A 14,773-nucleotide genomic window follows, 5' to 3' on the forward strand; every position below is an offset into this window, starting at 1 on the left:
TACTCCTTGATAGTTATTACTACACTGGCTAGTAGGAATATTAAAGAAGAACATTATTCTTACTGCAGCTTGAATGTATAAACAAATAAAATTAGACCAAAGGTGAAAACTGGACAAAAGGAATATATTTCGAGTATTAGAAAGTTTCATGTGACTGTATACCAATATCAGACGTCATATACAAAGACAAAAAAAAAAAAAAAAAAAAAAAAAAAAAAAAAGTTAAACCATTGTTTTTAAACATGGCAACTATAAGGAAATATCTTAGTAAAGAAAAAAAAAAGAAAATCCTCATTCTAGGAAATATTTATCTAGTTACCCTTCTGATTTGGACATTACAATGTTTTAATAATAATGTAAGATCTGTAAAAATAGAGAAAAGTGAAAAAAAATTAAGATTTCTTTAGACATAATTTGCAAGAACATATTGATAATATGTAAGAGAAAAAAAACGTTTTTTTTTTTTTTTTAATATATATACTTTCCATTTTATACTTCCTTTCCCACATAACATCCCCTTTTTAGTGTTTTTTGAATAAGTCTGGTAAAGATAATGGAAGCTACTACAATGCAGAAGAGAGTACATCCCTTAATAGAATCAGAAACAGATGTTTAACAGAACGGGGAAGTTTTATTGGCCCCGAAATGGACGTACTAAAAGACACAATTGTAAATTACCTCTTGGGTAATAACAAAAATAACAATAATGATAATAGGGAGGAAATGAAACCAGAGGTGGTGGAACCAAGATACGATCCTCCTCCAAGGAACTATCGTGGCCACCCTTATCACAATGGTCATGATGACATTAGAACACATGAGAATTATGATATAAGAGAAGGACATATTCATGGTAATCATAGTCGTCAAGGTCCAGAAGTAGTGTCATATTACATACCAGAAGGGGCATCGGATAAAGACCGAATGATACAACCTATTTATTATCCAAGGCAACGACAATCACAGAGAATTCCATGTAATGATAATAGAAGTACCTCCATCATAGGTTATTTAAAGTACTTTCTACTGGAACAGCAGTTATTCGGTTCGCCCGTTTTAAATAAAATGGCTCCAATTTTTTTTTTAATGTTTCTTTACTACGTAATATCAGCTATTATAAGCAATTTCCGTCATATTATAGCGCTATATTTCCTGGCCAAAATAGTGAAATTGCACTATAACAGTAATAATAATTAATGGAAAAAAAAAAAAAAAATGAAGTGAAGTGAAGAGGGAATGGAAGCATATATACATACCCTTTTAATGACATTTTGTTCACTTAAAGAGTGGAAATCTAGGTGTAGAGAAGCGGTTTAAAGGATGAAGGTTTAACGTGATCTCCATCTCCACAACTTCACCTAAAAAGCAAAGTGCGAATTCTTCAAAAAAATTGTAAAATTGGTATATAGTAGTTAGGGCTGTGCTGACATTTTTTGGTACTGGCTAATATTGCATAACATATTAGTATACATATGCAATTATGGTATTTATTGATATTTTATTCGCATAATTTTCTGTATATTAAAATCTGAGTCCCGAATTCTAGGGAGTAAAAGTGTAGAAGCGTAATAGTGGGCCCCTTCCAGTTATCCATGTGTATGTAATTTGTGTATTGTGTGTATACGTGTGTGCGCATGAGCCTACACATGTGTCCATTATATGATTATATGCGTGCATGTACACCGCAATGTGCATCTGTGTGCGTACAGGCATAAATATACATATATATGTACCTATATGCTTATATGTGCACATATGTACCTATAAACTTATATAAGTCTATATATATATATATATATATATATGTATGTATATGTATATGTATATGTATATGCATAAATTTTTTTTGATGTCGTTTTTTTTTTCCATCTTTAAAGGATCACAATGCCTAATTATTATAAAGCGCTAATTTTTTTTTCAAGGACGCTACTTTTAATTTATATATTGTATTTGTATGGAAATTGGTATGTATATATGCATGTTTACATATTATATATGTACATGCAAAGATTCCTTTTCCCGTTGTGCATATCCAATTTTTAAGATAAATTTTTGCTGTCATCACTTATGCATATATAGTTAAGTTGAATTAATTAGTTTATATATCTATTATTTAATGTGTACAACCCTTTTTGTATTTTATAATTAATTCTATACTTTAACGTAATATTTTATGCATTAATTCTTCTTTTTTTTTTTTTCTAAATTAAACAATTTTAAGAAGTAAAATGTAAAAAGATAAATCCAAAATGGGAAAATTACAACCTTTTGCTGATTTACTATGAAATAAGTTACATAGATTATCACTAAATCGAATTCGTTGTAAAATAAAATGCTATTTTATAGTATTGGCGCATTTTATGCAGAAAAAGGCGACAAAACAAAGTTCAAGCTACTGAATGGGATTTTTTTTTTCTAATTGGAGGGTGCTTAAAATTTTGTAAAATGCACAGCAATGGGGCATTTTCATTTTTACAAAATATCCAGTGGGTAACTTAGTTAATCGCTCGTTGAGAAATATAGGAATGAGTAAACAACACATGCGTAGCTGGGCTAAGACAAACTATAATATTTGAAAAAGGAGAATAATTCTTTTTTGGAAAGAAACAAAAATGAAAGCATTATCATGAAGCAATAAGCGCTTAGACCAATTTGAGCAATGCTTACATTTCCATTTCCGCCTTAAGAGGGAATTAATCTAAAGGGATGATTTCCTAAAAACGGGTGTAGTATATTAGCATCTACTGAAGTGAAGAGAATAAAATTAAACAGTGTCATTTTTTTCCCCTCAATGTGTTACTTTACCTCGTAAAAGTCGTTCCCTATTGATGTATTTCCACATGTTTGAGTATTTTTTATTTCTGCCAATTTCAAGAGCAAGGAACCTCAGCTTTACATATTTTGTAGAACCAAGTTCATAAAATGCAGCCAAAATTTTGAAGGCTTGTGAAAACGGAATAAATAAAACCTCCTTTTGTGAGGTGAAAAATGTTGCATTTCACACTTGTGGGAGTATATTTACATTTGTACGTTCCCACTTTTCACGATTGCACATATTTTATGTTAACTTGTTCACTTACTCTAAGGCATTCAGTCGTCCCTTTTGTTAGGTATCGTATTAGAACTAAAATGTGGACGAACATAATGTGAATAATGCGCATAATGTAGAGAATTTATCCTTTTCCAGAAAGCACTGCATTATACCCCAATTTGGTAAGCTAATTAGCAGATCCATTTTAGTTATTTGTTCCTTTTCCTAAATAAGCTATGGAATATTTATGAGGGGGTAAAATATAGTGTCACATACAATACTTGTTGTGGTAAAATATGCATATATAGTGATCTAAATAAGAAAAAAAAAAAAAATTGTTCTGCTTAGATAATTCTATCATTTTAAGAAATGTTCTTAATATAATTCTTTTTAGAATAGAAATATACCAAACATGTTTAAAAAAGAAATAGAAGGGAACATTTATTATATGTGAATTTTATTCCTTTGTTGTGTTGATCACCAAATGAGAAATGCATTAGAGTGTTATTGAATGGAGAGTCACATTACTTAACAGAACTTGTGTTGCAATTATTAAAATGGAAAGAAATTTCGTTGGCATATATTCTACAAGGTATAAATGAGCCATCCTTGCCATAGTAAAATATGTTAATTCTTGAGAGCAAATAATGGAGTAGGAATTAGTTTAGTTAGCCTTAGTTGGCTACAATACTAAAGATCATGGTGGTTAGTTTGGATCACAAAGAATAATTTGGAAGAAATTTTGTTTTTTGTCAGTTTGGAGGTAGTCCTAATGTAGCACAAAGGGTTAGCAGTGGTACTCATTTCAGCATTCATGCAATTGCAGGTTTAAAATTTCGTATAACAGTACGCAGATATTTATTGTAAGAAAAAAAACGTTTAATCATTATGCACCGTAATTTCATTTGGAAATTTGCTCTGGAAAATTTTCATAAAATTTCCATCTAATTCTAGTGGAACGGAGATGGAGAATCAGCAATTAGAGACCAATGGGTGTAAATTAAAATGTAGAAGGAAATTAAAATAAGAAGGGGAAATTAAAATGAAAGAGAGTAAATTAAAACAAAGGGCTTTATCTTTTTCTCACGGGGTGAAAGCAGCAAATTTGATGATGCCGCAAATGCATAATTCATTTGTGCATTTTACAGTTATTTGGAAAAATAGCATTTATTTAACATTAAAAGGGGACAGGTTTTTATATTTACCTTTTGTTCATTTGTTGTTTTTTAATATGTTAAAAGGCCTTCGACAAGAGAATGCGAATATGTAAGAAAAAAAATAGAGACCTCTCGAAAATGTACGGATTTTGTAACATTGGGGAAATAAGAACCCATTATTTTACATTGTGTAGGTTTCCCTTCCACCAAAATTAAATTAATAGAAAGATTTAATTATTTTAAGATTGATCTTTCCTCCTTACATGGAAAAATATAAGAGTGAAGCGGAATTTTGATACTAAAAAAAAGCAGTGTTTCATTATAACAATGGCTTAAACGGAAAATTTTGTTAAATTTTTTTATAAATTCGTTTAATTTGGGCATATTTTTTTACTAAAAAAACAATAAAATAAAAATTTTGTTCATTGAATTGTGCTTCTTTTTTTTTTTTTTTACAATTTTAATTTGTATGCAAAAAAGATTAAATTTTCTTCTTCATTTTCCTTGGGAATCATGTGTTTCATATTTTTTTAAGGATCTATGAAAAAATATATAGCTACGTACATTTTTTTTTAATTAATAAATAAGATAAAATAATTTTATATTTATTTATTATTTTTTTTTTTTGTTGTTGATCCATTGGTAAACGTGATTTTAACAATTTTACGAAAGTTATTTGTGTAAGAATTTATACGAGTGTTCTTTTTTCCCGATTTATGTTAAATTTTAAGCAAGCAATTGTGATTTTACATAATATATAAACGAAAAATTCCCAAATGAAATAATTTTTAATGCACACTAAGATACAATTTTTTATTTGATATTCACTTTACTGTGCCTCTGCTTTGCTTCTTTTTCCCGTTAGTTATAAATAAACAGAAAAGTGTAAAAAAATGAAAGTTTCTAACAATTTTAATTAAAGGAAATAACTGATTCTTTTTTTTTTTTTTATTAAAAGATAATCATTAGACATGAATCTCAATAAGATGAATAGTTTCAGTTTATTATCTACAAAGAAACTTTCAAATTTGAATAAGAAAAATGCTGGCGAGAACATGTACAATTTATGCAGCAATAGGGAAAGGATTAATGCCGGTGGCAATTTCTTAAGCCTTTTTTTTTCCAAGCGTTTAGTTATCGCCATAGGTGCCATTATTTGTGTACTATTACAGGTAAGATGTAGAAAGATGAATATATGTATATAATGCACGTATTTATATGTATTAGTAGAAAAAATGTACTACATTTATTGGATGACTTTAGGGTTTTTCTCCAATTTTTTTAAAAATTTCATTTTACATGTTTATATTTAATTTGGGAATTTTTATGTAGAACACTTGCACATTTGAGAATAAGACGAATTCACAATTTGGATTAACTGCAAGATTTCCTAGAAAATTAATTGAAAAAAAGAAAGATGAGACTGGAGCAATGGCAAGTCTATTATCTACTTTAGATGTATTATGGAAGAAAGTGTCACCTCTGACTTCCATTAGTAATATAAAAGAAGGCAAGTTAGATTCAAAGAAATATCCACGAAAAGTGAAAGTGTTTGACATGGAAAAATTACTAGAACGATGTCTTGAGAATGGAAAAATTTTAGACGAATATGAAATAGACGTAATGCTGAAATATTTAACACAACCAGGTTGCTTTAGTAAATTATATGCTCTTGGTACGTGGTGGCATGTTCTCAGGAAAGAGAAAAATGAGATGGAAATTTTTCATATGCAATTGTCAAGACTTCGCAGAGAAACAGCAATTATATGTAATTACAGTATTGAATTATCAGATAGCCTTTACGAGGAGGCTCAAGCTGACTATACGCACAGAGCAAAAACTATAGAATCTATTTATAATGATAACATTTATGATATTTTCAACAGAAAAGATAAATCACCCGAGGATTATAAAGATTGTGTTATTAAGTATCAAAATGAACAGGAAAATCTAAGGGAGCAATTTTGGGATGAATGGGAAAAAACCTTTTATGAAAGAATGTCAGGAAAACCATTTGTTAAAGATATAATTATAGGGCCAGCAGAATATGAAATTGTAGAGTGACCTAAAAGAGCGAGTGGCACAAAAAAATAAAGTGGCACCTAATAAGACACCAGCGAAAAAATGAAAGTTTTGAAATGGTGACAATTCAGAAATGTGATTTTCTAATAATAACAGTTTGAACAAGTATTGTAAATGCCACCATTGTGGTTATGGATATATTCACAATATTTTTTTGTGATGATTCTTCATATAAAATAAAATTGTACAGATGTATACATCCCTCTTATTTTTTATTTTATTTTATATTTTTTTTTGCGTAAATTTATGTTTTATAGCTATGCACAATTTATTTGATAGAATAAGGTATCTTTCATATTTGTTTCTTATCTTTTCACTTTACCCCTTCTTTTCAGCTTCTTTTTCCCTATTCTTTTCTTTTGAATAAAATTTTACTTCTTACTAGGTGAAAAAACTTAATTTGTCCTAGTGGTAATATTACAAAAATGTTACCTTTTGGCCAACAAACACGATAATTCTAAATAAGTCTATTGATATACACACATACATTTGTAATATCACCTTAGTATATAATTTATTTGAATTTAATTTTTTTTTTTCTACAAATTAACATAATTACAAGAATTGTACATTTCTCTACATCATTTATCGATTGCAGTTAGAACAGTATAGAATGATGATTTTGTATCTTGATATTATTAAGAATTTTTTTTTTTTTTTTTTTTTTGTCATATTGCGGGGTGATAGAAGTTGTTTTTAGACAGAAGGGTTATATAGTTGAAGCTTAAGACGCATAATTATGTAGCAGATGAGAAAAATTATTTAATTTGATCTTTCTTTTTATCATCATTTGGATAGTTTTTTCTTTTTTCAATATAAACAGTTTTCCATTTCCACCAAACAGTAGAAGTGGACGTTTCCTAATACTATTAGAAGAAATTTCGTTACACTGTCTTTCAAATAAAATTTCACGGGGTTGTTAAGAGGAATCATTATAATCGAATAGTTTATATGACGCCACTAGAATATTTTGAGTGATTATTAGTTAAGATGTTTCTTTCAGGAAAAACTATTTACTTCTCCTCTATGGTGTAAGTTTTCTTACCCCAGTCGATGCTAGATTAACTGATGTTTCCAGTTGAAATAAGGAAAAGGAAGAATAAGAATGAAAAAAATTAGCGCTCATTTTATTCCCAATATGAATGCATCTGTTCTCTTACTTTTAATTTTGGTAATATTTCATTTTACTTCTGTAATTTTTATTTCTTCAACTGTTTTCCATTTTTTATGCTTATGAATCATGGTGAAGAAAGGGGAATTTTGTGCCTAGCCTGCGCAGGATCGCTTACAGGGAGTTATCATTTGGTCCCCAAAAAATAGATTCAAATAGGAGGATGTTTGTTTGTTTTTTTACATCAGTTCAATATACAACAAAAGGGAATATTTCGCATCGGCGGTGGGGTAACCGGTCCTTTTAACGAAGTGTGTAATAGCGCCTAATATATCATTTTTCCTATTATCAGAAAACAATGATTTGCCAATATTATGTATTGAAGTTCAGAATACAAACTGGAATATATTTTAGGTATGGCTTATTTTCCGCTTTAACTATTGACATTTCCTTTTTCTGAAGGCGCATGAAGACTTCGTCCTTCTCCAAATATGTGTCAGTGATAAATTCAGAATAAATTCACTCTTTTTCTGTGTGATCCTTTTTTTTTTTTTTTTAATATTATATGGAGGTTTAAATTTCCACTAAATAATGAATATTTAAGTGCTACCTCACGTGCGCTTCATGAAAATACGTTCTTCCATTTCATGCCTTCTGCGTAGCAACATTTTAACATGGAAACCACGAATTGGTTTAATGATGTGGATATTATATTTTGATTGAGCACCGTGCCAATAGGAAGAAAGTATATGGAATATTTAATGATTCAATAAAATGGATAAAATTTTTTGTGGAGTTATTCGATTTTTATTTGGCTTATGTTCCATGACACACTGTACACAATTTCGTGAGGATCACGACAATGACACCTCTGAACAAAAGAATGAACACCAATTGTGAGTAAAATTTATTTGTAAGGTGGAAACATAAATAACACATGTTCATTTTAGGCAAGGATATACCAGATAGGAGGCCTGTTCAAGCAATACGGTTATATTTTTTCATTTGGCATAATAATTGAGTATGGCGTTCTATTTGAAAATTACTATCCAACTTTGCATAGTTACCCTGAACATGATGCTTGCTAGGAATATTTTTACCGGAATAGTTAGGACATTTAAAAGGGGTTACTAATCATTTATGTGAAAGTAAGGTAGGAAATGGTAACGGATTAGAAACTATGGATATGGCAATTCGTGAATTCCCAAATTTACACATAAGTGTGTAGAGAAAGATAATGTGAACCTTTATCTGGAAATAACTTTTCAATGTTTGCTACTCATAGGACAAGGAAAGTAGGTAACATCATTTTTGTGACATAATGGTTTGTATAAAAATTAAAATGGCCTAATCTTTCTTCAGGAGAAGTGACTTTGTGTAGAGGATTTGTCTAGACAAAATCTTCGTGATGGCAGGAAGGAATTATAGCGAATTAAGCAATGGTACATACAACAAATATATCATACAAATTATACACCAAAAAAAGAAAAAAAATATATATATTAAAGAATTATGGCTGAAAAATACATTCCTTTATAGATAGCATTTTTAATAACGTAGACTTTAGCAATATGTGCTTGTATTCGAAATTAGCATAAAAGAAGGAAACTATGGAAAGAAGGCGATGTAAGAAGGGATGCACCAAATATTCAAGCCCACTGATTAGTAAAAGAATTTCAGGAATTAGAAGTACAGCATATACTTATAATAAGGTTTATGGATAAAAAAGAATAATGACAGTTTAAGTGCAAGTGGATGTGCACTGAAAAACATGTGGAATGCAATTTGAAGATAACATTTGGTGTAAAAATATATACCAATCAAGAATAAGGATATAGTGGATTATGATTAGAGAATGATTTGTATGCACAGTCAAGGATTTTTAAGTTATAGAGGTACAAGATAGCTTTATGCGTGTAGAGACATGGTTCATGCCATACACAAATAAACAGCGTTCTCACTCTTACAATTGGCACATCGTCCCTTTTTACACCATTAAGATTATTTTTCATTAAATCCTTGTTGCTGCCATGTTTTAATGAATTCTTCATATATATATTTCCTCCTTTTTTATCATTTCCCCCACAGTCGTTACATTTAAGAATGAATGGCCTCAAGTGGAGATAGAGAAACTAGCTAAATTCTTTTCATAGAGGAGAAGAAGAGTAAGCATTATTAGAGTTGTGTTTATGAAATTTATGAGGAAACGTACTCTTGTCATGGATAAGGGGAAAGCAAAATATCCAATAAATAACCGTTATCATTATGCATATAGAAATGCAGGAAGATGGAACAGTATGCATCAGTTATTAGGACGAAGATAACGGTGTCTAGGGTGGCAATAGCAAAATATCAGGGTCTGCTATGAAGAAAAGGAATGTATGGATTGAGGGTAATTTGTGAAGTACTATGTGGTAGGAATAATTTGTGTAGTCTGTAAAATGGACAAAAAATTAGATATATGAGGTATAAGGTGAGCTGCAAAGTGGTACCATAATGGAAAGGAAGGGAAAAAGAAGAGGAGAAAATTGTTAGGGAGACCTGGTGAAAATGCACAATATTATAATACTATACCTACTTTATTCTAATTAAAAAAGAAATAAAGGATGAAATTTTAATTTATGTTTAAGATAGTAGTGAATATTAATTAACGACGTGAATCAGTTTATAAATATAAAAACAAAAATTGTTACATTGACTTGTTTGGTGGGAAAGCAGATTGCTTATGATTACATTATGTCTTGTTTATATGCAATCATTAAAGCACAAAAACAATGACGACTTTGTACACGTATAACGGAATAAAAAATGTTTTAAAAAAAATAATATAAAATAAAATGATAATTCCGTTACTGTAAATATGTAAGGAAAGCAAATTTTTTTTATTTTTTTATTTTCATCTTTTGCAAAAAAAAATTTAAGTGCGTTCTGAAAAATCAGTACAGTCAAATTTGAAGATTCACGTAGAAAGTATTTTTTTTACTGAATAACTAATAAAGATACTGAAATCTTTATTTATTTTGCATAACAAGTGTATTATTTATTCACTTGTGTGCTTATACAATTTCTGTATGTCATAAAAAAGGTATTGCAATAATACCTATGGAAAAAGTAAACCAATAACTTCGTTAGTTGTGTAATACAGTACAATTAAAATTGCTTTTAACAATTTTACAGAAAATAGTGAAAGCTGGAATTTTAAATTTTCCAAGTGATACCTTGTTCTTCTATTTTTGATATTAGGTTTAAGCGCATATTCATTATCGTCATAAGAAGCTACATGAGAAATTGGCCTTTTTGCCTTTATCTTTGAAATAGCTGTGTTTAAATATTTAAATATTCTTGGCCTTTTATCCTTTTTCACTTTAGATTTTCTTCTAAACGCTTGGCGATAATTGTGCCTTTTTGCTCTCTGCCTTCTGCGGAAATCATTTACATAATAGAATGCACGATCTGTTCCTTCATAACCGTCATAGTAATATTTGAATTCGTCATATTGATTGTCCAACTCATTATTGTTGCTTACACTTCTAGGCGTTTTTTTCCGCTTATTATTTTTAAAGGGATTTACTCTTTTTTCGAAGTCATCATACCTTTTTAGTGCATTCGACAGTTTTTCAAGAGTGTACTCACTCATCAGCTCATCGTATTCTTCTCTGAAAATTCCATCGTGTGTTAATGCATTTAGTCTATCTCTGAATGACTCATCATCTTCATCAAGCAGATCTATAATTCTTTCCTTTAGAGCCTTATATCGTTGCTGTGTTTCTGGTTCTATATCACCCTTTAATATTCTACCATGTGCTGTGTGTAACGTGCTATTTTGAGGGTGCGTTCTTTTGTCCCATGTATTAGCAGTTACGAGTGACTAAAAAAAGGGGAATTAAAAGAGTTAAGCAAATATATGTATATTAGCAGAATAAACATAATATTTCTCTATAAATGAAAATACAAAAGAGAGCAATAGGGATAATGCATCATTAAATTTAATTTTCATATTTCCTTACATCATATATGTGCTTCGAGGTCGATATGAAAAGGGTAAGGGTAAGAGTAATAATAAGGAAGTGTGATTTACTGTAAGTCCTTTCTTTCATTGATAATCTAATGTTTTTAAGTCATTATAGTAATTGAAAAATTATTTATTTAGCTTCCTATATAATGAATTTTCCCTTCTGTAATACTCAGCATTACAAGTGCGCGGTGTTTTTTACTTATCGCTTGGCACTTTTAAAAACTTTTTAATACTTTTTTTTCGAGTGTTCTTCACTTAAAAGGGCATGGAAAAGCGCGAAGTTCCAATATTTATATGTTATGTTAAAATGCGTAAAAAATGTACATTTTTGCGTACATGAATTCCTTCGTAATCATTTAATTACAATGTTTCAAAAAAAAAAAAAAAAAAAAAAAAAAAAAAAAAAAACTACAAACTAAAATTTAAATTAAAATCAAAGTTAAAAATTAAATTAAAATGAAGATAATTTTATTACAATTATGTTTTGCGAAAATTAAAAATCGTTTATCGTTATCGCGCAAGTACACAAAGCGAATGTGTGATTAATTTTAAATGGCAATATATTATTGAAGGAATGAATAAAACACGGAAGGGGTATAAAAAAAAATCACTATATACATATAATAACTCATAAATATATGCGTACGAATTTCATATTTACGAATTTGTTTTACTAATTTTAGATGATATGGGTTGATAAAAAAAAAAAAATAAAAATAAAATACAAAAATAGAGTAACAATAGCTCTGGGACAAATAAAAAAAAATGCACTATTCTATTGTATATGAATATATATATATATATTTACATGTATGTAAAAAATAAGCTAGCGGAATGGAAATGTATTTTTTATTCCTTTTTTTACGTTTAAGGTGGATCAAAATTTTAATGTCATATTTAGTTATACATTTTTTTCAATTAGAATGAAGAAAAATATTATTCCTAAAGACTGAAAAGAAGAAAAAGAGAAAATTAACAATTTTAGAATATTATTTAAATACGACAAATATTTTTGCATTATTAACGCTTAACATATTTGTGTCAGAAATAGTTGATTAGCTAAACACATTAGAAATGTTTCAGAATTTAGCGTTATTGGATCGCTTATTTTATTTTATTTTATTTTTTCGATCCCATTAAGAGTGCCCTGCTTCAATATTACATTAACCAATGCATCCATATTCTTCCATATGAAGCATATATATACATATATATACCTTTACGAAGGGGTATAGATTTTATTTACGTTTGCGAATGAATGATACAGAGTTTTATAATTACCACGTTACTCTGCAGGCTGACATTATATAAGTAGTGGACCAAGTTCGGTTCTACCCATTTTGTGGTTCCTATATATATGTTTTCATTCTTTTTTTTTCGTACCCATCAAGTAATGGTTTCTTCCCTTCTTGGGGGGGGGAAGGTTTTTATACGGAAATATGATTTCTACAGTGAGGTCTCTGGAGTAGGTGGTACATGGACCTCTCTTAATTTTTATACAACTGCATCGAGTTGGGATTATCGCTTTTCTGTAATTTCATTTTTTTTTTTTCATCCGTTTTATATGACGAAGGAGGGGGAGTTAATTTATCAGGTACAGGAAAGTATAGCATCACGTACACCATGGTTATAATTAAATAAAAAAACTTTGCCGCAATATATTCTCGCTTTATGAGTGTAAGAGTTTTGGATTTTGCGTATAATGAATATTTAGGAGGACGAATAATTTAAACTCCACTTGGTTATATTTTAGAGGGATCATTACAAATTACATATTGCTAATTAGACATTTTGTATTTTCCTATTCGTTACCCATAATATGTAACATATGTTTCATCTGCTTCTCTATCGAGTGAATTGTACATGTGATGGTGAATGAAGGATTTTCCGCCCTCTGTACATCTCCTATTAGATTAAGACACGAAGGACCTGTCAGATTCCTTTTTTTTTCTTTTCTTCCTTGTTGTTGCTCCATTTCATTATCGCTGTATAGTTCATTTGTTTCTATTTTTAATTTATTTAATATTTCCCTCAATTAATCTTGTTCGATTGCCAAGTATATATGTTTTTTATTTTTATAGCATGATTCCTTTAGCACAATTTTTTATATATATGTTCTATTTGTGAAACTTGCCCCCGCGTCAACCGGTTAATGGATTCGTATGAACACTGTTTAAGTGTAGCATGAATGTATCCGTGCTGTATTCCTACATGGCAAGGGAGTTCTTTTTCTGGAAGTACGCCATGACCATAATGGTCTTCGTTCTTTTATGCAGTTTTATCTGTTTATCGATTCTTCTATGAGGTTTATAAACCCTTTTGCGATTTAACATGAATATTGTTTTTTTTTTTTCTGTCCTTTTAAAAAAACGAAAAGAATTCTGTACATATCACATGTGTCTTGAGACGTTTCCGCATTCTCCTTCTTGGTACATTTTCCTATATAGTCGTCCAAGGAAATTTCTCTTTTTTTTGTAAATATTTTTCTTTCCATTCATCCGGAACCATTGGAAGTATGGAAATGCACACTGTTTATTATATTTGTTCCTCTTTTTTTATGAGTGTCCACGTTTCATAGTTATTCATGTCATCACTTTTTTTCTTTATACACTTTTCGTAATAATGTAATATTGGTCACTTTCTTTTACCTATGCGTTGATTTCGGGAATCTGCTGTTTCCCCAATGCGAACATTTTTGCCTTCCTAGGAAGGGAATACATGATTATCCAGTTTAATTAGTCACACTCAGATAACTCCCTTTCCTTGGGGACATCCTTGTTGCCATCTTCTATTTTTTTTTTTTTTTTCTTGTCCTTTCTGTTGCAGTATTTTGGATTTTCTGGTCGGCAAAAACGACGTTCCCGACGTGCGCCACAAATACCGAGGAGTCCTCCCCCTTTGGAAGAACATATGGAAAAAGGCGCTCTAACCATATCTTATGCACCTTCTCAGTATTATATGGTTAGAAGACGCCATCCTCTATTTAGTGCGAAAAGGCAGCGAGCAAAAAAACATATCTTAAAAGGAATAAGCGAAAAAACTATTATTCATGTTCACTTGGAGGCATTAAATGAGTGCAAGAACGAAGAACAAAACTATGGGTCACCGCCATTAATGGATAAAGTCGATTTTCTTCAAATCATCGTGGAGGAATTTATGGGATCCGCATAACTACAAGCAGCGGGGGAGAAAAAAAAAGAAAAAAAAGCGGTTCCATGTAAAATAGGACGGAATAGTCCTGCAAACAAAATTTCCTTTCTTCGGCCGTAATTGGCTGTTTGATAATTTTTTTTTGCGAAATTCGAAAAATATATCAAAATGAATACTTGCACCGTATGTGCGTGCGTGCGGGCGCGGTGCAAGCCGTTTCGCACGTT

The 14,773-nt window shown here is 30.0% G+C and overlaps 3 protein-coding genes across 3 annotated transcripts; 2 read left to right on the top strand and 1 right to left on the bottom strand.

Annotated features, from left to right (window-relative positions):
- Window positions 1-242: 242 nt before the first annotated feature.
- Window positions 243-1,197, top strand: PKNH_0841000 (Plasmodium exported protein, unknown function; the record flags this gene model as incomplete). The annotated part of the gene is made up of 2 exons (XM_002258991.1): window positions 243-356; window positions 526-1,197. 2 exons carry the CDS (start codon window positions 243-245, stop codon window positions 1,195-1,197), a joined length of 786 nt encoding a protein of 261 aa, XP_002259027.1.
- A 3,962-nt stretch (window positions 1,198-5,159) lies between these two features.
- On the top strand, window positions 5,160-6,252 carry PKNH_0841100 (Plasmodium exported protein (PHIST), unknown function; the record flags this gene model as incomplete). Its single annotated transcript, XM_002258992.1, has 2 exons — window positions 5,160-5,360; window positions 5,521-6,252. The coding sequence occupies 2 exons, from the start codon at window positions 5,160-5,162 to the stop codon at window positions 6,250-6,252; spliced, it is 933 nt and encodes a 310-aa protein (XP_002259028.1).
- Window positions 6,253-10,481: 4,229 nt separating this feature from the next.
- On the bottom strand, window positions 10,482-11,478 carry PKNH_0841200 (Plasmodium exported protein, unknown function; the record flags this gene model as incomplete). Its single annotated transcript, XM_039114028.1, has 2 exons — window positions 10,482-11,249; window positions 11,389-11,478. 2 exons carry the CDS (start codon window positions 11,476-11,478, stop codon window positions 10,482-10,484), a joined length of 858 nt encoding a protein of 285 aa, XP_038969659.1.
- Between the last annotated feature and the right edge of the window lie 3,295 nt (window positions 11,479-14,773).

This window comes from Plasmodium knowlesi (assembly GCF_000006355.2).
Source record: "Plasmodium knowlesi strain H genome assembly, chromosome: 8".
Taxonomy (NCBI): Eukaryota; Apicomplexa; class Aconoidasida; order Haemosporida; family Plasmodiidae; genus Plasmodium; species Plasmodium knowlesi.